The sequence below is a fragment of the Cercospora kikuchii genome, assembly GCF_019650295.1.
Source record: "Cercospora kikuchii DNA, contig_00008, whole genome shotgun sequence".
NCBI classification, from domain to species: domain Eukaryota; kingdom Fungi; phylum Ascomycota; class Dothideomycetes; order Mycosphaerellales; family Mycosphaerellaceae; genus Cercospora; species Cercospora kikuchii.
The window spans coordinates 1353873-1372600 of NW_025408589.1; the positions used below are offsets into that span (position 1 = coordinate 1353873).

General features: G+C 51.3%; 8 protein-coding genes across 8 annotated transcripts; 4 read left to right on the forward strand and 4 right to left on the reverse strand.

Moving 5' to 3' along the window:
* Positions 1-416: 416 nt before the first annotated feature.
* On the forward strand, positions 417-1595 carry CKM354_001172100 (uncharacterized protein; the record flags this gene model as incomplete). Its single annotated transcript, XM_044807222.1, has 3 exons — positions 417-729; positions 777-1454; positions 1558-1595. 3 exons carry the CDS (start codon positions 417-419, stop codon positions 1593-1595), a joined length of 1029 nt encoding a protein of 342 aa, XP_044663157.1.
* A 225-nt stretch (positions 1596-1820) lies between these two features.
* On the reverse strand, positions 1821-2641 carry CKM354_001172200 (uncharacterized protein; the record flags this gene model as incomplete). Its single annotated transcript, XM_044807223.1, has 2 exons — positions 1821-2437; positions 2491-2641. 2 exons carry the CDS (start codon positions 2639-2641, stop codon positions 1821-1823), a joined length of 768 nt encoding a protein of 255 aa, XP_044663158.1.
* A 517-nt stretch (positions 2642-3158) lies between these two features.
* Positions 3159-5141, reverse strand: CKM354_001172300 (uncharacterized protein; the record flags this gene model as incomplete). Its single annotated transcript, XM_044807224.1, has 1 exon — positions 3159-5141. One exon carries the CDS (start codon positions 5139-5141, stop codon positions 3159-3161), a length of 1983 nt encoding a protein of 660 aa, XP_044663159.1.
* Positions 5142-5607: 466 nt separating this feature from the next.
* CKM354_001172400 (uncharacterized protein) lies at positions 5608-6267 on the forward strand (the record flags this gene model as incomplete). Its single annotated transcript, XM_044807225.1, has 2 exons — positions 5608-5897; positions 5970-6267. The coding sequence occupies 2 exons, from the start codon at positions 5608-5610 to the stop codon at positions 6265-6267; spliced, it is 588 nt and encodes a 195-aa protein (XP_044663160.1).
* Positions 6268-6848: 581 nt separating this feature from the next.
* On the forward strand, positions 6849-8711 carry CKM354_001172500 (uncharacterized protein; the record flags this gene model as incomplete). Its single annotated transcript, XM_044807226.1, has 3 exons — positions 6849-7086; positions 7150-7552; positions 7610-8711. The coding sequence occupies 3 exons, from the start codon at positions 6849-6851 to the stop codon at positions 8709-8711; spliced, it is 1743 nt and encodes a 580-aa protein (XP_044663161.1).
* Positions 8712-9717: 1006 nt separating this feature from the next.
* Positions 9718-10858, reverse strand: CKM354_001172600 (uncharacterized protein; the record flags this gene model as incomplete). The annotated part of the gene is made up of 3 exons (XM_044807227.1): positions 9718-10406; positions 10465-10682; positions 10737-10858. 3 exons carry the CDS (start codon positions 10856-10858, stop codon positions 9718-9720), a joined length of 1029 nt encoding a protein of 342 aa, XP_044663162.1.
* A 4561-nt stretch (positions 10859-15419) lies between these two features.
* Positions 15420-17366, forward strand: CKM354_001172700 (uncharacterized protein; the record flags this gene model as incomplete). Its single annotated transcript, XM_044807228.1, has 2 exons — positions 15420-15664; positions 15719-17366. The coding sequence occupies 2 exons, from the start codon at positions 15420-15422 to the stop codon at positions 17364-17366; spliced, it is 1893 nt and encodes a 630-aa protein (XP_044663163.1).
* Positions 17367-17493: 127 nt separating this feature from the next.
* Positions 17494-18425, reverse strand: CKM354_001172800 (uncharacterized protein; the record flags this gene model as incomplete). The annotated part of the gene is made up of 3 exons (XM_044807229.1): positions 17494-17935; positions 18020-18240; positions 18333-18425. The coding sequence occupies 3 exons, from the start codon at positions 18423-18425 to the stop codon at positions 17494-17496; spliced, it is 756 nt and encodes a 251-aa protein (XP_044663164.1).
* Positions 18426-18728: the final 303 nt, after the last annotated feature.

Sequence of the window (18728 nt, forward strand, 5' to 3'; positions counted from 1 at the left end):
CCAGGGAACAGGCTGCTCTGCAGACTGCAGTCATGACTTGCAGTGACATGTTGATCGTTGCGTCGGTGCTCCGGTCCAGCGTCGACATAGTTGCCACATCTTTACAGCAGCTGCGATCGAACGACTGCTATTCGATTGTGGAACTTCCACGAACTATCAAGATATCTACCATTTCATATCTCCATACTGCGATGCGTGACCGCACCAGCTCGAGACTGGGCCCGCATTTATTCACGAATGCTTCAACGTGTTTGCTCACGAGCCCACGCAAAGACAACAGCAGCCGTTTGTCAATGCATCCGTCTTCACCAATGTGTCGAATTCCACGAGAATATATAAATCAGTCCTCACATCCTGACCTCAGGGCTAACACATCATCATAACATATTCGGTTGCTCGATCGCTCGCCTGTCAAAATGTTCTCATTCTCCAAGTCTCGGGCAACAAGCCCTCGCCGCCAGTCGTCGCCCAAACATGCCACAGCTGATGTCGAATGGGTCATGGTCGACGAAGATACTCCTTCCGGACAGCAGAATGGCGTTCAGTCTGGCAAAATTGTCAAGCCGAAAGGCCATCATTCATCCACAAACGATCAGAAGCCCAACGCCAAAACAAAAGAACCCGTTTCGAGAAGTCCATCTCGACAAGCTGGAAATCAGCAGCCCAAGAGTTCTCCAGGACCTTCGTCAAAACAGACCGATCTGGTCACCATCCTATCAGGTCTTTCCAGTCAGCGCTCTGAGATCTCCTCAATGCAGGCAACTCTTTTTTTCAAGCCCAGGCTCAGATTCAAGAAGAGCGAGACCTTTTCCAAGCACAATACTACGCTCTCCGTAATCAGCAAGAAGAGCGCGATGCCAAACGTGCAGAAGAGAAGCAGCAAGAGTGGAAAGATGAACTGGAGACTCTGCGCCTCGAGATGGCAGTCAGAGCCACGAGTGAAGAGGAAAGGGTTGAGAAATTGATGCTGCAGATGGAGACTGTGGTGAAGAAAGTCGACAGTATGCAGACTTCTAGGGAGAAGCAAGCTAAGTCGAGCGAGAAGAAAATGGAGCTGTTGGGAAACTCGATTGAGCAGCTCGCGATGGGAATGCAGCAGCTTGCAGACACTATTTCGAAAATGCAAGCGATAGCTGCCGAAAACAGCCAGGCTGCAGAGAGAGATCGCAAAGACTTGCAAGCTCAATTTCTGCGTTTGGAGAAAGATGTTGAAGCTATTCGAGCCGACCAAAGCCAGCTCAACATCGACACTCCATTACAGACCAATACCCAACAACCCTCAATTCCCCTCAACGCCTCCGCAGAACCCTACCTAGGCCCCAGAGCCATCCCTCAAGCTCCAACCTCTTCCTCCTCACCATCAACCCCAAACCCTCCTCGCCGCCGCAATCACCGAACCTCACATCCGGACCACACATTCAACGCAAACATCCGCCCTGGCGGCAAACTCGACTGTGAGTGGTTCTTTCATCACCATGATCCATAGTAGAACAACGACTTGCTCAACAGCCAGCTCGTACGCCTTGACAATCAGGATCAGCTAACGAGAATCAATAGTAGCTGACCACTTCTCGCAGATGGGTTTGGGACGATAGCAGTTGCTAGCACAGCAGTTGGGGTTGTCATCGGGGGAGTGGTCTATTGGCAGGTATGGTGGCGTGGTGAGAATTGAGGGTGTTGAGTTTCCTGCAGTATCTGGTATTGTGTATCTTCGGGTTTGGTGGTAGTTGTACATGAATTGTGGTTGAGCATGCTGTTGATATTGTACACGATTTTACTGATTCTTGCTCCCATTTTGCGGTCTTGTTTCTTTGCTTCCATCAAACTTTAACAGGTCGTGGACGACTCTCTGGTGAGATTTTGATCTTTCCATCGCTTGTCCGGGCGCTTTGGCCTGTCGAGATGGGTGCTCTGACTGGCGCTGGGCGAGAGGAAGCTTGCGGTGCAGATGCTCTTACAGGCCCGTTGCTCGCCGGCGTAGCTTTAATGGGTTGTGGGCGGCTGACTGGCGAGATCTTTACCTTGCCATCAGGTGTTCGCTCGCTTTGTGCGGTAGATACAGCTGGTCGTGGGGCTGTCTTCGCGCCAGGTGCAGTAGATTTATTGGGAGCGGTTTGGGCCGGCGATGGTTTAGTCGTCGCTGTCGGAGGGACAGGTTTCTTCGCTGGAAGAACGCGGTTCGTGGCGGTTGGTGGTTTCGAAGGAGGTTTGGCAGCAGGTAGTGCTTTCGGTGTAATCGGTGCATTCTTCTTCACACCTGCAGCAGCAGATGTAGCCGCTTTCGTTGTCCCATTCGCAGTCCTCTTGACAGCAGTGCTCGGCTGCACCGCAGTCTTCTTCACCCCAGATCCTGCGCTGACAGGCCCATCAGCCGCCATAGAGTTCCTGACAGAGTCGCCATAGCCATTGATGTAGTTTCCTACCCCAGAAACAGCGCCTAAGATACCTAGTCAATAATCAGTAGCCAGAACTCGCGATAGGAAGACGGACCATTCGCACTCTGCCCCACTGAACGGCCGGAGTTCTCAATCAATGTTCCTACGCCGCCGACAGCATTGCCAGCCAGATTTCCTCCAGCTTGTATACCGGTTGCTGCATAGCCAGCAAGCTTATCTGTGACCCAGTTCTTTGCCCATTCCATGATATCGAAGCATTAAGTTTAAGCAGTTCAGATTGCTTTCAAGCGATGAAGCGATGTGGTGTCGACTATCGAAGTGCACGACATTTGACCAGCAATGACCTACCTTTGCCACAGCGATTACCGGGTTTCGTGATCCATGAACCGACGTGCGGTTATCCTTCGATCATGGGTGCCATAGTGTAACATCAAGTCAGGTTTCACGCGACAACTTGCATTGAGATGACGTATTTCTTGTGGTCGTTTGTGGGAATGCTTGTGGAACGCACCGCCACATCTCGATCATGACCCTTGCGAATGCAAGCGGTAAATCCTTCATTGCCACCAATGGTATGATCGAATGGTAGAGATCTGCTACTCAGCATGCGCGACCTCGTGCTTTTGAGTTTGATGGTCGCTTTTGCCAAGGTGAAGCGGAACCTCAGCTCGCAATACTGGCAACACTGGCCACTTTCGCGCCAGATCGCCAGCAGTAGAAATACATAATTGATCGATTTACCTTGCGTCAGAGTTCCGATAGCTACGTGGCTACAGCCTTGCCGTTCACATACTTCTGCGTGCCGATAGGTTTGTGCTTCTTCGATGCTGCTTGCTGTCTCATCGCGGCAGCAATGGCGGCATTTGATGTGGACGGACGTCTCTCAACGACTTTCGGAGCTCCCTGGACTGAGGCCGCCTTCTTAGGAGCTGGCGCATTCGTTGCTGGAGGCTTTGGCTGGAAACCAGTCGCGGAAGCTGCTTTGGTTGGGCCCCCAGCTTTCTTCGCTGCTACAGGCGCTTTGCTAGTACCATTTGGAGCCTTGGTTGCAATCTTGGGAAAATTGGCAGCAGCTTGCCCTGGCAAAGCAGCACCTTTGGATTTCGCTCGCTGTGCGGCCATATTCTTCAGCTGATTGCCAGCAGCATGCACAGCCATGGTCGTAACAGGTCGGGTGATAGCACTCTGCAAGTTCACGAGTGGCATGTCCTTTCTCAGCGCATCGTTGGGCGTGCTATTGCGTGGCGCTGTCTTTGGCAATGTCTTCTTCTGCGTATCCGATAAAGCGCTGTTTGGCGCAGGTGCTTTGGCAGCTTTCTTTGCGATTTCTGGAGAACCAGACTGCTTCAGCGTCTGTGTCATTTCTGCTTGGGTCTTTGGCGGTGATTTCAGCAATCGGTCAAGCACGGCATTTGGCAGTGGGTTCTTTTTGTTGGCAGCAAGCAGTGCCTTTCGGATCGCCTCCTGCTGCGCCGGCCCTTTTGGAGCTTTGCCAATGTTCAGCAAATTGAATTGTTGTGACTGTGCCACTTTTCTCATCATCTCATCGAAGTTGAGGGGATCAGTCATATCTATGCTCGACATGGCACCAGCAGCAGTTGTAATAGGCCCAAATATGCTCAAAAACTCGTCCCACCCTCCACCCTTGACTGAAGTTGAGATTGACTTTGCCGGGTTTGGTTTCCGCTTGCCTTCGACGGCGAGCATAGCCTTTGCCGGATCTTCAGCCGGAAAGTTGCCAAACTTGTAGAAGTAGTCAAGCATGTAATCTTTCTCGCGCCACCGATTGATGAGCCACCTCGAAAAGGCCTCGTCGTCTTGATATGGAATGTCGGCAATCTTGAATCGGCGGAAGTACATGTTGACTGACTTTGGTGGCCGACCCTCAAACAGCGAAGACTTTAGCGTGTATATATCCTGTCCATACATGCCTTTTGGAACGCCCTCGTAGGCTATTGTGCAATCGTACAACCAGTTCGTTGAAGCACGAAGTTCTTGCAGGCAGAATTGAAGGCCAGTAGATCTAGGTAAGAGTTGGTGTTTCATGTCCGGTACTCCAGTCTTTTCTGCCCACTTCGCTGATTTCTGTCGCGTAACATCCGACAAATTCGTGCCTTCGGGGAAAATCAGCAGCCACATTGGATCCTTGGGATTCTTGAGATGGTCGAGGTGCTGCTTGAACTTGTACCGATCCTGCTCCCACTTTCGACTCAGGAAGATGAAGTTGTAGAATTGCATTCCCCAACCGATAATAGGGACATGCTTGAGACTCTCCTTCAAGATGATGTATATGCGGCCATGCATTTTATTTGTATACGCTATCCACCACAAGTACAGCCAGTCGGTGTACAACTGATGATTGCCCATTAGGATGAGTCTATGCGGGAAGTTGCATTTCAACGTCCCGTCGTCCATTTGGAAGAGCTGCCCTTTCATGCTTGCATCTCCACTGACTCTCACCACAGTGGGAGCCCACCATTGCGTGATGGTTGTCATTAGCACGGCGAAGGATTCTTTCGTCCATGCCATGTAAGCTTCGTAGAACTTGGCATCAATCAATTTGAGTGGTGCCCCAATGAACTGAGATGCAGATATGGCCATGATTCCAGACATGAAAGTCGATGCTGCTGAGAAGGCACGCTCTGCCTGGCCCATACTGCCGTGTCGTATCGGGTTTGGATTGGCATCTCCAGCCTGCAGACTGAGGCCAGCCTGGGTGACCTCTTTCGTCTCACTCGATGCCATGGTGAGGTGTAGTTTGGATCAATCCATTTCCGTAAAGGTAGCTCTTGAACAAGTCATGTTGCCGCACAGCGACGAGCAATGTTACGCGCCACGGACGTTCTAAGCGATGGAGTCGCCATGCTGTGCAACATCCATGCAGAACCACAGCTTCTAGCCACAGGAATCGACTATTTGCAGTGTGCTGCGCTCACATCCCTGTTTCATGTACCGGTTTTCCTTTGAAAAGCTGCTCCGCTCTGACGTACGCTCGCAGTGGCGTCTATGGAGCAATAATCCTGGCATGCCAGCCGCGCCTTGTAGCAGTGGCTAGATGGGCAACACAGATCATCGTACTGACTCTATTGCTGCATCATTGTCGCCGTAGTCGCGTGCCTGGAAACGGTTGTCCACATCGAATATCTTCAAAGGCCTAGATCAAGCATTTAGTGGCTTCAGACCCGATTGTCAGTAGTACATCATCGACGAAATGGCGACGCAAGTGCAGACGACGACCAGAACGCAGCTCAACGGCGCGCCTCGAAAACCCGCCGCCCCTCGTGCTGCTCCCGTTAAGAAGAGCGCAGCGGCCACCGCAGCCAAGAGAGCGCCGCCCAGCAGCGCCCACAAGCACGCAGCTCACACGCACAACAAGGCCGCCTCGGTAGCCGGCGAGAACCCAGCGAGCGGCGGCGGCGTGACTTCAGCGTACGCCATCATGGCCAGCAGAATCGCAAACCGTGTCGCAGAGATGGCCGAGAGCATTACGTTTGTCGAGAGGTGAGTTCAAGTCACAGAGCAGAAGGGGGCAACAGCGCCTGCTAATAGAGTTCCAACTAATATTTGAACCAGGCCCAAACCTTCCGAAGCAGAGCCGGAACCCGTCGAGCAGGAGAAGAGGAGGCCACGGAAGCTGGAGATGCGACTCAACAACAGCGCCGCCGACTCTGTCGCCTTCTCAGCACCCTTCCTCGACAATACACTGCAGAAGATGTTGCAGCTGCAGAACCGAATGCTTAAGACTACGGCAGAGCTGTCGAAGAGCGAGGGTGTTGACGAGAAGATGGTGAAAGAACACGCGGCGCAGAGCGCAGAGCTGAGCAGGATCATTGCGCTGATATGCGCTGAGAAGGCAAGACAGGGCGCATAAGATCTGAAGCAGAAAAGAACGAGGGAGTATGGATTGGATGGAAACATACTAGCAGCAACGACAACCATTTACAGCTTAATTTGGGCACAGCAGGCCGGACACGTAGGATATGAACGACACAGCATTTCGATATCAGAAATACTATACGCCCAGCAAGCACGGTGAAGACTTCACTGCGCAGGTCATTGCTTTCTATCTCGTACAAGAATATGCTGCAGGACTTGCGGCCTCAGAATACTTCCTTCCAAATTTGCTCACGATCGTCTGACAAAACTGTTCCTATTACCGAGCATCCTGCACCTCTTCGCGAAGTTGATGCAGAACACTCCAACAAGCCCACGTACCACTGATCATATTGCAGAAGATCTCCGGCCAGCAGTGCTTGCTGTTCTCTCGGTTGAGAGTAAGCACCGAAGCTTGGCAACGAACAAGGTCCTGCCTGATACACACCAGCACAAGAACAAGGCAGTTCGCTGCGCGGAGTACAGAAAATCTCATCAAAGTCTAAAGTCGCTGTCAAATGGACGTATCTGTGGCCTCTGGCAGTTCGTTCTGCCCTGCACCTTAGCAGGCGAACAACAATGTCCAGATCAAGACTCTACAAGCGGTACTATGCAGGACGGCCACTGCACCTCTTCTCCGTTCCACTATGGCAATTCAGACACGCTTCTATTCAGACCGGATTTGCAAGAAAAAGGTTCTTCGCGTTGGTAGAAGATCGACATACGCCGAAGGCTGTCTACAATTGGCGACTTTATACTACTGCAATGGTAGCATCATTTGCTGCGCTCTTGATAGGATATGATTCTGCCTTCATTGGTGAGAATATGTGCTCGATGACGTGCTTTCCTTGACCTCTGGGCTGACAGATGCCACTTTCAGGAACATCGTTCACAGTGCCATCATTCATGCGAGAATTCGACTTTGACAGAATGACAGAATCCCATCTGACTTTCGTCGAGGAGAACATTGTAACAGCCTTTCAAGTTGGAGTCATGGTGGGATCGTTGGTGGCATATCCAGCAGCGCACTATCTCGGCCGTAGATTGAGCCTGGTCTGGTTTTCCATCCTCCTCATGCTGGGCTCTGGACTCACTCTTGGGGCAAATCATGCTCGAGGATTGACCCTCATCCTCGCGGGACGTACATTCACTGGAATCGGGGTAGGGGCGTGCTGTATGGTCACTCCAATCTACCTCTCAGAAATTTCTCCTCCGGCCATTCGAGGTCGCATTTGTGGAATGTTTGAATTATTCTGGCAGATTGGCAGCGTTGCTGGATTTTGGTATGCTTCCCTCGAACTCCGTACTGAAGTCAAGAGCTAACATGTGGGCTTGTGAAGGATCAACTACGCAGTATCACAAACGATGGAGCCATCTCACAAGCAATGGCTACTCCCATTCGGCGTGCAACTCATCCCAGCATTCTTTCTCTTCCTCGGCGCATTTTTCTGGCTGGAAGAGTCACCAAGATGGCTTTTCAGCAAGACAGGTTGCAGAGAACACGCGATCAGAAACCTCCAATGGTTTCGACAACTTCCCGCGGACGATTCATACATGATCGAGGAAGTTGCCATGATAGAGTACGCAATCATTCGCGAGGGCCTCGCCGAGAGTTTCTGGCATCCTTTCAGAGCGGTCGTGATGCACAAGTCGCTGCAGTGGAGACTTGTGCTTGGAGCGCTTCTGTTCATGCTTCAACATGGGACATGCGCAAACGCTGTTGTCCACTACTCGCCCAAGTTATTCGAGGCGATCGGCATTACGGGAACCGAAAATGCCTTGCTAGCAACAGGCACGTATAGCATTGTCAAAGCTAGCGCTGCCGTTATCTGGATGCTTGTTCTGGTCGATCGTCTCGGTCGGAGACTTCTGTTAATGCTTGGTGCAGCTGGCTGCAGTGTATCGATGTGGATCATCGGTATCCACATCTTCACGCAGAAAGACTCTTCAGCTGACAGTACAACTCGAGTTCACGACACTGGGAGCATCGTCGCCGTCTGCTTCTTCTACATCTGGGCCATTCTTTTCTCAACATCATGGAGCGGTACCCCCTGGATCATCAACTCCGAGATATTTAGCATGAACACACGACCGCTAGGCCAAACCAATGCAGCATTCCAGTATTGGTTCTGGAGCTTCTTGTTGTCCCGTTTCACACCGAATATGTTTTCAGATATGGGCAAGAACGGATATGGCGTCTTCTTCTTCTTTGCGTCTGTCATGCTAGTCAGCATCGGACTTGTCTGGCTGTTCGTTCCTGAGACAAAGTCGGTCCCGCTTGAGTCGATGGACAGGCTGTTTGAGCTGAAGCCACCGAAAGATGCGAACGACATGTTTTATCTAGAGAATGCAGTATTGGGTCAGTCGGAGGTGCAGGAAGTTGAGATTGTTGAGACCATTGTTGAATGTGTAGGGAAGGAAACCATAGGCGAGGCTATGTGAGGCATGTAACTGATGGCAAATTGTGCAGGCCTGAAGAATGTCAATTCTTTAATTTTCCACTTTGCATACTCGTGCATCGGGATACTCTGGTCCTATTCTACTACAATTTACAGGGAGATCACAATGCACATCTTCGACAGTCCGCCTGTTTATTGTGATGCCAGTTGAAGATATAGTACGTATCGCCTAAATTCCACAATAAAGTCCGTGGAGTCCAGAAGAACAATAGCAAGCCCGGACTGCGAGCACTGCAAGCCGCACGCATCAGTCGGCACCCTAAATTTTGATGATTATATTGTTTTTGCGTTTGAAATTCTACACGTAATACAGCTATCCAGTGCTTAGCACTGCTACTCTCGATAGCTCAGCTGGAAGAGCGCAAGACTGTAATGGACCACAACCTGTCATCTTGAGGCCCGCGGTTCGATCCCGCGTCGGGAGACATTATTCTTTTGCTTTTGCTGTCCATTTGTGCTTCGTGGTAGTTATAATTGATCGGTGTGGTTCGAAAGTGTGGTGTGAGGTGAAATTTTACCCCTCACTTTTTGGCTTTGGCGGCATGTTTTCTGTTTTCTTCATGATAACAAGCTGTCTTGCATTCTACTATTGCGCTATTTGTGTGCTTAAGATGTTACCATGCCGGTAAGTGGTGTTGGCATGGGCGAGGGCGTTCGAGATTTTTGGTGTTGTGGGCTAACATCTCAGAATGCTTGGCGACGACGGCGACGAAAAGCGGCCGTTTGGATGAAGTCTTGTCGCATACGCATTCTGACTGCATTATCCAATTGATTGAATGCGTTTCAGTGCGACAACTACATGCACCATTATCATCGTTCTCACAAAAAGGCCATAAGTCTGAACTGATATTTGGCCTCGACTTATGGCATACTGGGAACTGACGTTTTGTACGGGCGCTGTTCAATCTACGGCCAGAACGTTAGACATACGATCAACAACATGTGATATAGTTATTGTCTGAATCAAGCTGCTGGGTGTTGCTAAAAAGCTAATCCTTCCCAGCACCTTCCGTATCCTCAATCTTGAAGACATACTTCACAGCACTAGCAGTTCCATCCTTCAATTGCTCAAGCGCCTTCTGAATACCGGCCAGACCACCAGGAATGACCTCTTGCGGCTGAGCCTTGAACCAACCCTCTTCAAGTCCTCTTGTGATCAACCTCGAGTACACGAAGCCCAGATCCTTCAGACTGTCATGAACATCACCCACTCTTGTCGTGCTCTGCTGCACAGTGTCTGGGATCTCGGGATACTCTTTCCCAGGCAAGACTAATGTGATCTTCCCGTGTGGATCGAGCACCTTGCAAATGTTCTGGTAGCTATTATGTTCAGAGACCGCATCGAAGGCGTACTCCAGCTTGGCTCCTTGCAGCGCGTCTTTGATGCCTTGCGACACAGCCTCGTCGCCTTTGCGATAGTCTATGATTGTGTCACCCTTAGAGCGATCAATCAATTTCTCTACATGCTCTTGCGCTCGGCCAGCTACCACGATCAGTGGGTGGATGTTGGCCTTTTGGGCGAATTGGAGGACGTAAGAGCCGACTGCGGAGGAGCCTCCATAGACAACGACTGGGATCGGCTTAGTCGCAGGAGCGGTGGGCTGTGGCAGGTTGAGTCTATCGTTGGCGAACAAGCCAACAGCTGCGGTCAGAGCTGCGAGGGGAATGGCAGCACCCTCTGTTTCCACAAGTCAGCAGGTGGCTTCACGGAACAGACAAAACCTATCCCGACATACCTTCAAAGCTGGTCTTCTCTGGGAGGAAAAATGTGGTATGATCCCAGCTCACGCCATACTCCGCATAGCTGCCACCGGGCTTCATCATTTCGTGAAACGCGGCCACCCTATCGCCCTTTCGAAACTCGGTCACTCCTTCTCCCACCTCGTGCACAATACCACTAATGTCATCTCCCTGGTTGAGAGCAGGTGTGTCTTTGAACCAATGTGGTACCTTCCTGTTCAAAGAGTTAGCAAAAGAGCATGTGCGTAGCAGAGGTTGTCGCCCTTACCAATCCTTAGGATTGCTACCACTGTAGACGATCTTCGTTACGATCTGGTGCGGTCCAGGCTTTGGAATTGGCGAGTCCTTGATCTCGACCTTTGGGCCTGCGTGGACGATTGCTTCCTTCATCTTTGATCGGTGCTGTGTTAGCGCTGTGATTTTAGAAGATGTTCTCTAAGCAGCTTATATGAGAAGTAGTATGAGAACGCTGACAAATGTACTTATCCTATGTCTGTTTCATAGACTCTGACAGAAACCCTTCGACTCGAAGATGCAAGCGCTAGGGCAAAGCTGCTATGATGCTATGGAGGCCCACACCTACGCGTTTCGTCTTGCCTCGGGAATCGGATGGGCTGACAGAACACGCTCCATATTGTGGTCTCGTGAGGAAGCATGAACGGGAGCCGGCGTTGGACGAACGACATCGTTGTCACGATGTAGCGCATGCTGGCATGTTTGTCGCGCTGCAGCAGACGGTGCTTGACCGTATTCGCATTTGGCAGACAGAGTCGCACTTCCGATCACCGTGCAGGAAACGGAGGGGAAGGTTCGCCCCGTCTCACGTTGAGCTCACGTGGTGAGTCCGAGCTTGGACGGAGAGCGTGGCTTCAAAGTTGAACTCTCTCCTCAATCTGGACCTACACTGGACGGACGACTCGCGAGACTAGCTGAAAGAAGATGCTGAAGAGTCGGTCATGAGATTGGGAGGCGTCTGCAACCAAACCTTCGCGGCGACGACTAGCAGCACCAGAGAGGCGACATACGTTCCTGGTCGCTCTCCAGCAAGGGCAACGAAGCAGTCTTCATCAGCACCCATGCCTGGAGACCTCTGACAGTATGAAGACTCGGAGCGTCACATAGCTCACCGTCTTGCTATGTCACGCGTCGGCTTGGAAAAGTCCATCGAGCGTCTAGAAACGCGCCGACGTGCCGTGTGCCAAACTTCGGTCTGATGGCTTAGCGCTCGTGATGGCTGAAGGCGAGACTCTCTCATGACCCAATTACACATTGCAAACTTGCGGCGCAGGCAAGAAGAACACAGATTTCAAATGCCATGTGCCCCGATTGTGATTGCGCTCCAATGTACGCGATTGAAAGCTCATACGTGTACAGGGACTGCCATCAGCGACGTTCAGGAACATACAGTAGCAACTGAGTCAGTCCCAAGGCGGCATGTCTCTGGAGACCTTTCGATCAGCTGAGCTTTGTGGCTTGATACTAACGAACAGGAGGCGAATGTGGCTGGCTGACGAGACACGATGCGCGGGGTTATACATATCTCAGTCTCACTGACACCCTGCAGGCTTCATTGGGCCTTTCGCAGTGCACTGTCAACCACCAGATCTGAACCTTAGGCAACATGCTGTGGTCACAATTCACTGTTGTGGGACTTCTGTCCTCGACGACCTTTGCAGCCGTCCAGCCGAAGCAGCTTGCAAAGCGTGGCGACTGTAGGGCCCAGGTATTGAAGATAGGTGGTCAAGAGTTCACCATCCAGTGCGATGCAGACCGAGCCGGTGGGTTTCATTGCAGGGACTTGGCGCATTGCAGCTTCACATACTGATGGCAACATTAGGGAACAACATCGGTTCCCCTCTGCGAATCAGTTCCTCAGAGTGTGGTAAAGCTTGTGCGAATGACAAGTCTTGCGTCACTGCTCAATATTCCAATGGCTACTGCTATAAGAAGAAATCGCAAAACCAGCTGAGTACAGTCAAGGGCACCACTACCTTCGACAAAGGCAAAGGCTGTACTTCCAATCTCAAAGTTGCGGGCTGCAGCGTACAGTGCAACACCGACAGCCCAGGCAACAATCTCGACAATGGGCAATACGTCGGTAGCTATGCCGCCTGCGCTGCTCTCTGTGCTGCGAATTCCAAATGCGCTACGGCTCAATACAAGACCACGAATGGCTATTGTTATCAGAAGAGTAAGATCAATGGGCGCGGTTTCAGCCCATGTGACTACACCATCAGTCTTGTCTGTCCGAACAATGGATACCCGGAGAAGTCGAGCTCAAGCACTACGTCAACGACGACTACTTCAAGCAGCACGACCACCACAACCTCCACCGTGAGTGACTCAAAAGCGTTTGTTTTGACAATGATTAACCAGATAAAGACCACCACAACGACAAGCACGACGACTACAACTCCACCTACTACTACTACGACTACAACAACAACAAGCACAACTGTATGTGCTTCAGACCAAGTGATTTCCTCCTTGCTAACCACTTCCAGACAACAACAACCACCACTACTGCTCCACCTCCGGTGGAAACTTGTGGTCTCGAAGGCGCCGCAGATCAAGGCACGCTTTGCCGTCCACGAGAGGAGAACGTTGGTTTGTTTGGAAATTGCGCAAGCAAATGCGAGACGGAGTCTCAGTTTGGTTACGGGTGTACAAGTTCGTACGTGGCTGAAAATGGCGATTGCATTCTCAGGATCAGGTGCTGTACATACTAGACGATACGTGGTCGAGCATACTGAGTTTCGCTCGTGATGGAATATGTGTTGGTTGAAGTGGATTGTGCATCATGGCAGTTAAAGTCAACGCTCCTAGAGACTAGTTACTATGCCGAGGATCAAATTTTTCATGTTCGCATTCAGGTACCATGAAGCGATGTCAAGCTGTTTGTTCTGGGTTGCTTAAATAGACTTGCTCGAGAGTTGCGTAACACGTAGGGTGTGCTTTCAGTCATGTTGTGCGCTTCACGCCGGAAGAAGCGCATCGTTGGTGGAGGTCTTTCCAAAGAAGCGCAATCCATCTATGCTAGATCTGCCTTAAGCACAAGCACGTGCTTGGCGGCTTGCCAATCGACAAGTGCATCTGCATGTGTAGTATTTCGATCCGTCTCGAAAGTGGGACTGATGTGTGGACACTGCCTCCACCAAGCATTCTCACACGTGGAATGCCTGCTGCAGTAGCTGCTAGCACTGTGGTACTTCCCAGGCAGTGGAGAGTAAAGATTCGTGATTGACAGTTTGAGCCCTGATAGATCTGCTGAGCACATTTTTGTTTTCAGAAGGCGTGCACTTTGCCACTCGCATCGTTATCTCTGAGATGAGGTGTGGGACAGCAGCAATCGACCGCGGACTTTACACTGCATCTGTCATGATCAATCACTTGGCGCTCGGTTTTACGAGTTCAAAGGATGGCAGGAGGAGCGGTCGTGGATTGCAGTCTTGGCTTTCTCAAATAATGCCTCTGGTTCAAGCTCCTTCGCGCCTTTGCAGGACCAACACAGGTGAAGTCTAAGCTGCTCCATCGCAGAAGCACGAAAAAGGCAGGTGAGAAAAGTCGTGGCGCGAGAAAGAGTGCCCACAATTGCTTGACTTTACGCTATGATCACAATGGCGCAGCCCGTGGCGCGACTCTTCCTTGCCAGTTCGGCAGCCAAGTGTTTCTTCGAACTCTTCTTGCATGTGACCAAGAGTGCCTCTTTCTCAAGCAAGGCTGCGCATCTTGTTCGAGGACTAAGAAGTCTTCCGCTGCGGGAGCAAAGATATGCCAAAGATTGCGCTTGAAGATAGCCCTTGCAAGAGCTCTGGGGTTTGGTGTTTGAGATAAGATCTGTCACTCGTGAATGGAAACTCTATGATACGTAAGGGAATGGCATTGCTGGCTAGCCAAGACCGACAGTGCCTGTTGATACTTCCTCTGTGCCGCATAGGATTTGCTGCAAGTCTCGGCAGGGTGTAGGAGATCGCCGCGGCGCCACAGTTGCGCTGTTCTGTGCTGCTGCAGTGCTCTGTGTTCTGGTTGAGGTGTTACTAGACGAACACGTTGTCATTTGAGACCATGCAGAACAGCCAGCGCTCTCAACAGGCTGGGGGCTGGACACTGAAACCATGTTGATTTTACTTCCCTGCCGTTCAAGAGCCAATTGGGGAAGTGTTCGCGATAAACACGAGAGACATTGAACAGACGATCGCGGGTAAGTTGTCGGTACCTCGGAGAGTGGTCTTGCTGCCAAGACTGCGAGCCGGCTTCGAGAAGGAGAAGGATTTCCCGTGGCGACTTCACCTTCAACCACGATCCTTCCACGACTCCTGAACCTCAATTGCATGCAGATAACACGCTCTTGAGCCGCGCTGATGCGTCTCGATTACCCCAGCCGTTCATCGAAGCCCGTTGCGAAGCGCAGAATCCGAGTCGCTATCTCTCATACTTTCGGACTTGCAGAGAGCCAAGGGCTTAGGGGCTAGGCGAAGACTGGGCGGGCTGTTCTCAATGAGCTTGTGGTGCTATCAAAAAACATCTCCTTCCCTTGTTGGCGTGAGCGCCGTCTTGGCCCTGTTCGTGCGAGGTGGCAATCGATACTACGGTAGCATGCAGGAGATCCTGTGCCCGTAGCAGAGAATCTCTGGCCGCCCCGAAATGGAGCTGCACACCATGGACCCAATGAGGTTTGATGCGATAAGGTCGCGTGCCACGCGCGTGCTGGAAGTGTCCATGAATTGCTATCCTGGGCGCTGATCGCTGAAGTGTAGCCGAGCAAGTGGGTGTTGCTGTGGAGCTATATGAATGTCGTGAGCGCGCGCCTGCAGCACGTCTTTGGTGACTTTTTTTCTACACTCTAGCTTCGGTGGTTTGCAATAACAAAAGCCTGTGTGGCGCCGAGGCTGATATAACAGGGATCCATTTCGACCTTCCTGTACCTCCTCCGCTGAGGACATCAGCAATCATGAGTGCCCCTCTGGACCAGGACATGCATATGATGGCACAGGCTCGCCAGCCTAGTGTCGTCTCTGCGACTCAGAAGGAAGCTCTGTACGGCATGAAGGAGTACGATTCGCACTCGGCTTCCGATGACGACCGCGTCACTCCAGATGGCGAGGAGCCCACGATGGCCGAGATGAAGACGCTGCGCCGGGTCAGTGGCAGCATTCCATGGACGGCGTGGACAGTGACATTCGTGGAATTCTGCGAGTAGGTCTTTCTGGAGTGAAGTTCCATTCATTGCATTCGCTAATCCAAAATTAGGCGTTTCTCTTACTACGGTACTACGGCAGTCTTCGTCAACTTCATCCAACAGCCACGCCCATTCGGCTCGCGGACCGGAGCTGTCGTCGAGAGCCCGCTCTGCTACAATGCGCCAGGCTGGAGTGAAGATGCCTGCAAGCAAGCTGGTGGACTTGGACAAGATCAGCGTGCCGCGACTGGTTTGACGACCTTCAACCAGTTCTGGGCCTACTTCATGCCTCTCGTTGGTGGTTACATCGCCGATACCTATCTCGGACGCTACATGACCATCCAGTGGTCTATTCTCGCTGCAATCATCGGACACACCATTCTCATCGTCTCCTCGATCCCAACTGTCATGGACAACCCAAGTGGAGCTCTCGGCTGTTTTGCAATCGGTCTGGTGATTATGGGAATCGGAACAGGAGGTTTCAAGTCCAACATCTCGCCTCTCTTGGCTGAGCAGATCCCACAGACCCGACCAATCGTCAAGACCATCGAAAAGACTGGAGAACGCGTTGTTGTTGACCCACAGGTCACTTACTCCCGCGTTTTCTTGTATTTCTACATGATGATCAACGCTGGATCCCTCGTTGGTGGTATTGGAATGGTCTACGCTGAGAAATATGTCGGTTTCTGGCTTTCCTACGCACTGCCAACCTTCATGTTCTTCTTCGCCCCAATCGTTCTGATCTTCTGCAAGAAGCACTACGTCCTGAGCCCACCAACGGAGTCTGTGCTTTCCAAGGCATTCAAGGCTCTGCGCCTCGCCAGCAAGGGCTGCTGGAGCGCCAACCCAGCTCAAACCTACAGGAACTTCCAGAAGGACGATTTCTGGGAGAAGATCAAGCCCAGCAAGCTCGGAGACAGCGCACCAGCTTTCCTGCAGGGTGTCGACGATGTCTGGATTGACCAAGTCGCTCGTGGTTTCAATGCATGCAAGGTCTTCTTCTGGTTGCCACTCTACTGGCTCGCCTACAACCAAATGGTGAACAACTTGACTTCTCAATCTGCCACTCTCCAACTCGGCGGCGTTCCAAACGATTTGATCAACAACCTGAATCCATTGACCTTGGTCATCTTCATCCCCATCATCGACAACTTCGTCTACCCAGCTCTCCGCAAGGCAAACATCCGCTTCACACCACTCAAGCGTATCACATGGGGTTTCTTCGTGGCCTCCGCCGCCATGGTCAGCTCCGCCGTGCTCCAATACTATATCTACAAGCTCTCGCCTTGCCCAGATAGCGAAGTCAACAGCAGCGCCGACTGCAAAGCTCCCATCAACGTCTGGGTTCAGGCAGTTCCATACTGCTTGATCGCTTTCTCCGAAGTCTTCGCCTCCATCACCGGTCTCGAGTACGCTTTCAGCAAAGCTCCCGAGAACATGCGAGGTCTCGTCATGGGTGTCAACCTTCTGCAGAACGCTTTCTCTGCTGCTCTCGGTCAGGCTTTGGTCGGTTTGGCAGAAGATCCTCTCCTCATCTGGAACTACACTGTCGTCGCTATCCTCGCCTTCATCGGTGGTGTTGGTTTCTGGTTCACATGGCGTGATCTGGACAAGAAGGAGGATGAGCTCAACATGATTACTTCGACCAACTACAAGGGACGTGGTCAGATTGTAGAGGCTGAGAACGCCGTTGAGCAGCAGACCGATCAGAAGATCTAGAATTCTGCTTGCTTGCAAGGATATTTGAAAAGTTGATACCCTATCGTTGATGATGAGTTACGTAGTCATGTCGAAGGAACAGTCTTACGATCTCCAAACCCACTTTTCTCGCCTTCACCATTCAATTCTACTTCGTATGATCCCCCCGATCTTCCCACAAAATCTCCTCAAACGGCACAACCCTCTTAACATTCACCTCACAAATCTGCGCAACCCTCAACGCCAACTCCTGCGTCCATTGCGCCTGCTCCCTCGTCCCTCCCTGCCTCACAATCCCTCTCACATGCCACATCGCCTGCTCGGCATTATTCGAACAAAACATCGTAGCAGAATTCAACATACAAGTTTCCGCAAAAGAGAAAATTGTATCTTCGGCTACGATCCAGGCGAGGTTCAAGGAGACGAGGAAATGTAAATCGGGACAGAATTTGAGGTTGAAGGCTTGGTTGGCGGAGCTGGAAGTGGAAGAACCCCAGAGTTCTGTGAAGAAGGTTTGGCCGAGTTCGTGGCGGTGAGGAGGGATGAGAGGAGTGGATGTTGAGGTGAGGTCGGAGTTGATGGATTCGTACCTATAGGATTCATCTGTGTGAGACAATAGGTTTTGTTTGTGGCTAAGCTTTGGGATTGCTGGAGCTAGGGAAGTGGAAACGTACCTCGGACCATAATGATCAATTTCCTCGTCTTTCAAGTCTTTGAATAGCGGGAAAAGGGCTTGGAGCATTTTCGGTGAGCCATACATGGGACCAGTCTTGAGGATGGCTTCTTTGATGCGGCGTTGGACGAGTTTTTGTTTCTCTAGTGGGAGGTCTTTGCAGACGTGGCGGTAGAGTTTGACGACTTGGTGGCCTTCGGATGCGGCGGCGAGACTAGCGGCCTAGAAATTCTGATATGTCAGACGACGAGTAGTAGGACAAGAAAGCATTAAAATGTGGTCGTTTGAGATATTGAATGTGTACGTCTACTAACCACAACGTTGACCGCCATTGATTGTGTGACATCTTCTACGCCTTCACGCTTTTGGAATTCGGTCAAGAGATCAATCACTTCTTGACTCGCCATGACTGGAAATCGATGTATGGTTCAGATGTATGAGTGGAAGTTGGTCCATATTGGATGTGCGAAGCTGAGGTCTCGCTTCCCGAGAATCGGTGAGAGGCTTGCAGATGCAGATGTGATGTCGTCGGGGATTGCCAGGATCATGGACAACAGAACGTACATCCATGCAAAAGCGACATCACGCACCGCGATCATGTCGGGGTCTCGAACAAACAATGAGCAATCAGAAGTGTGACCTTCCTGGCTTGTTGTAGAAACTGGCACATCGGGTATCAGTAAGCCTCTCCTGGGCACAGGAGTGGTAAG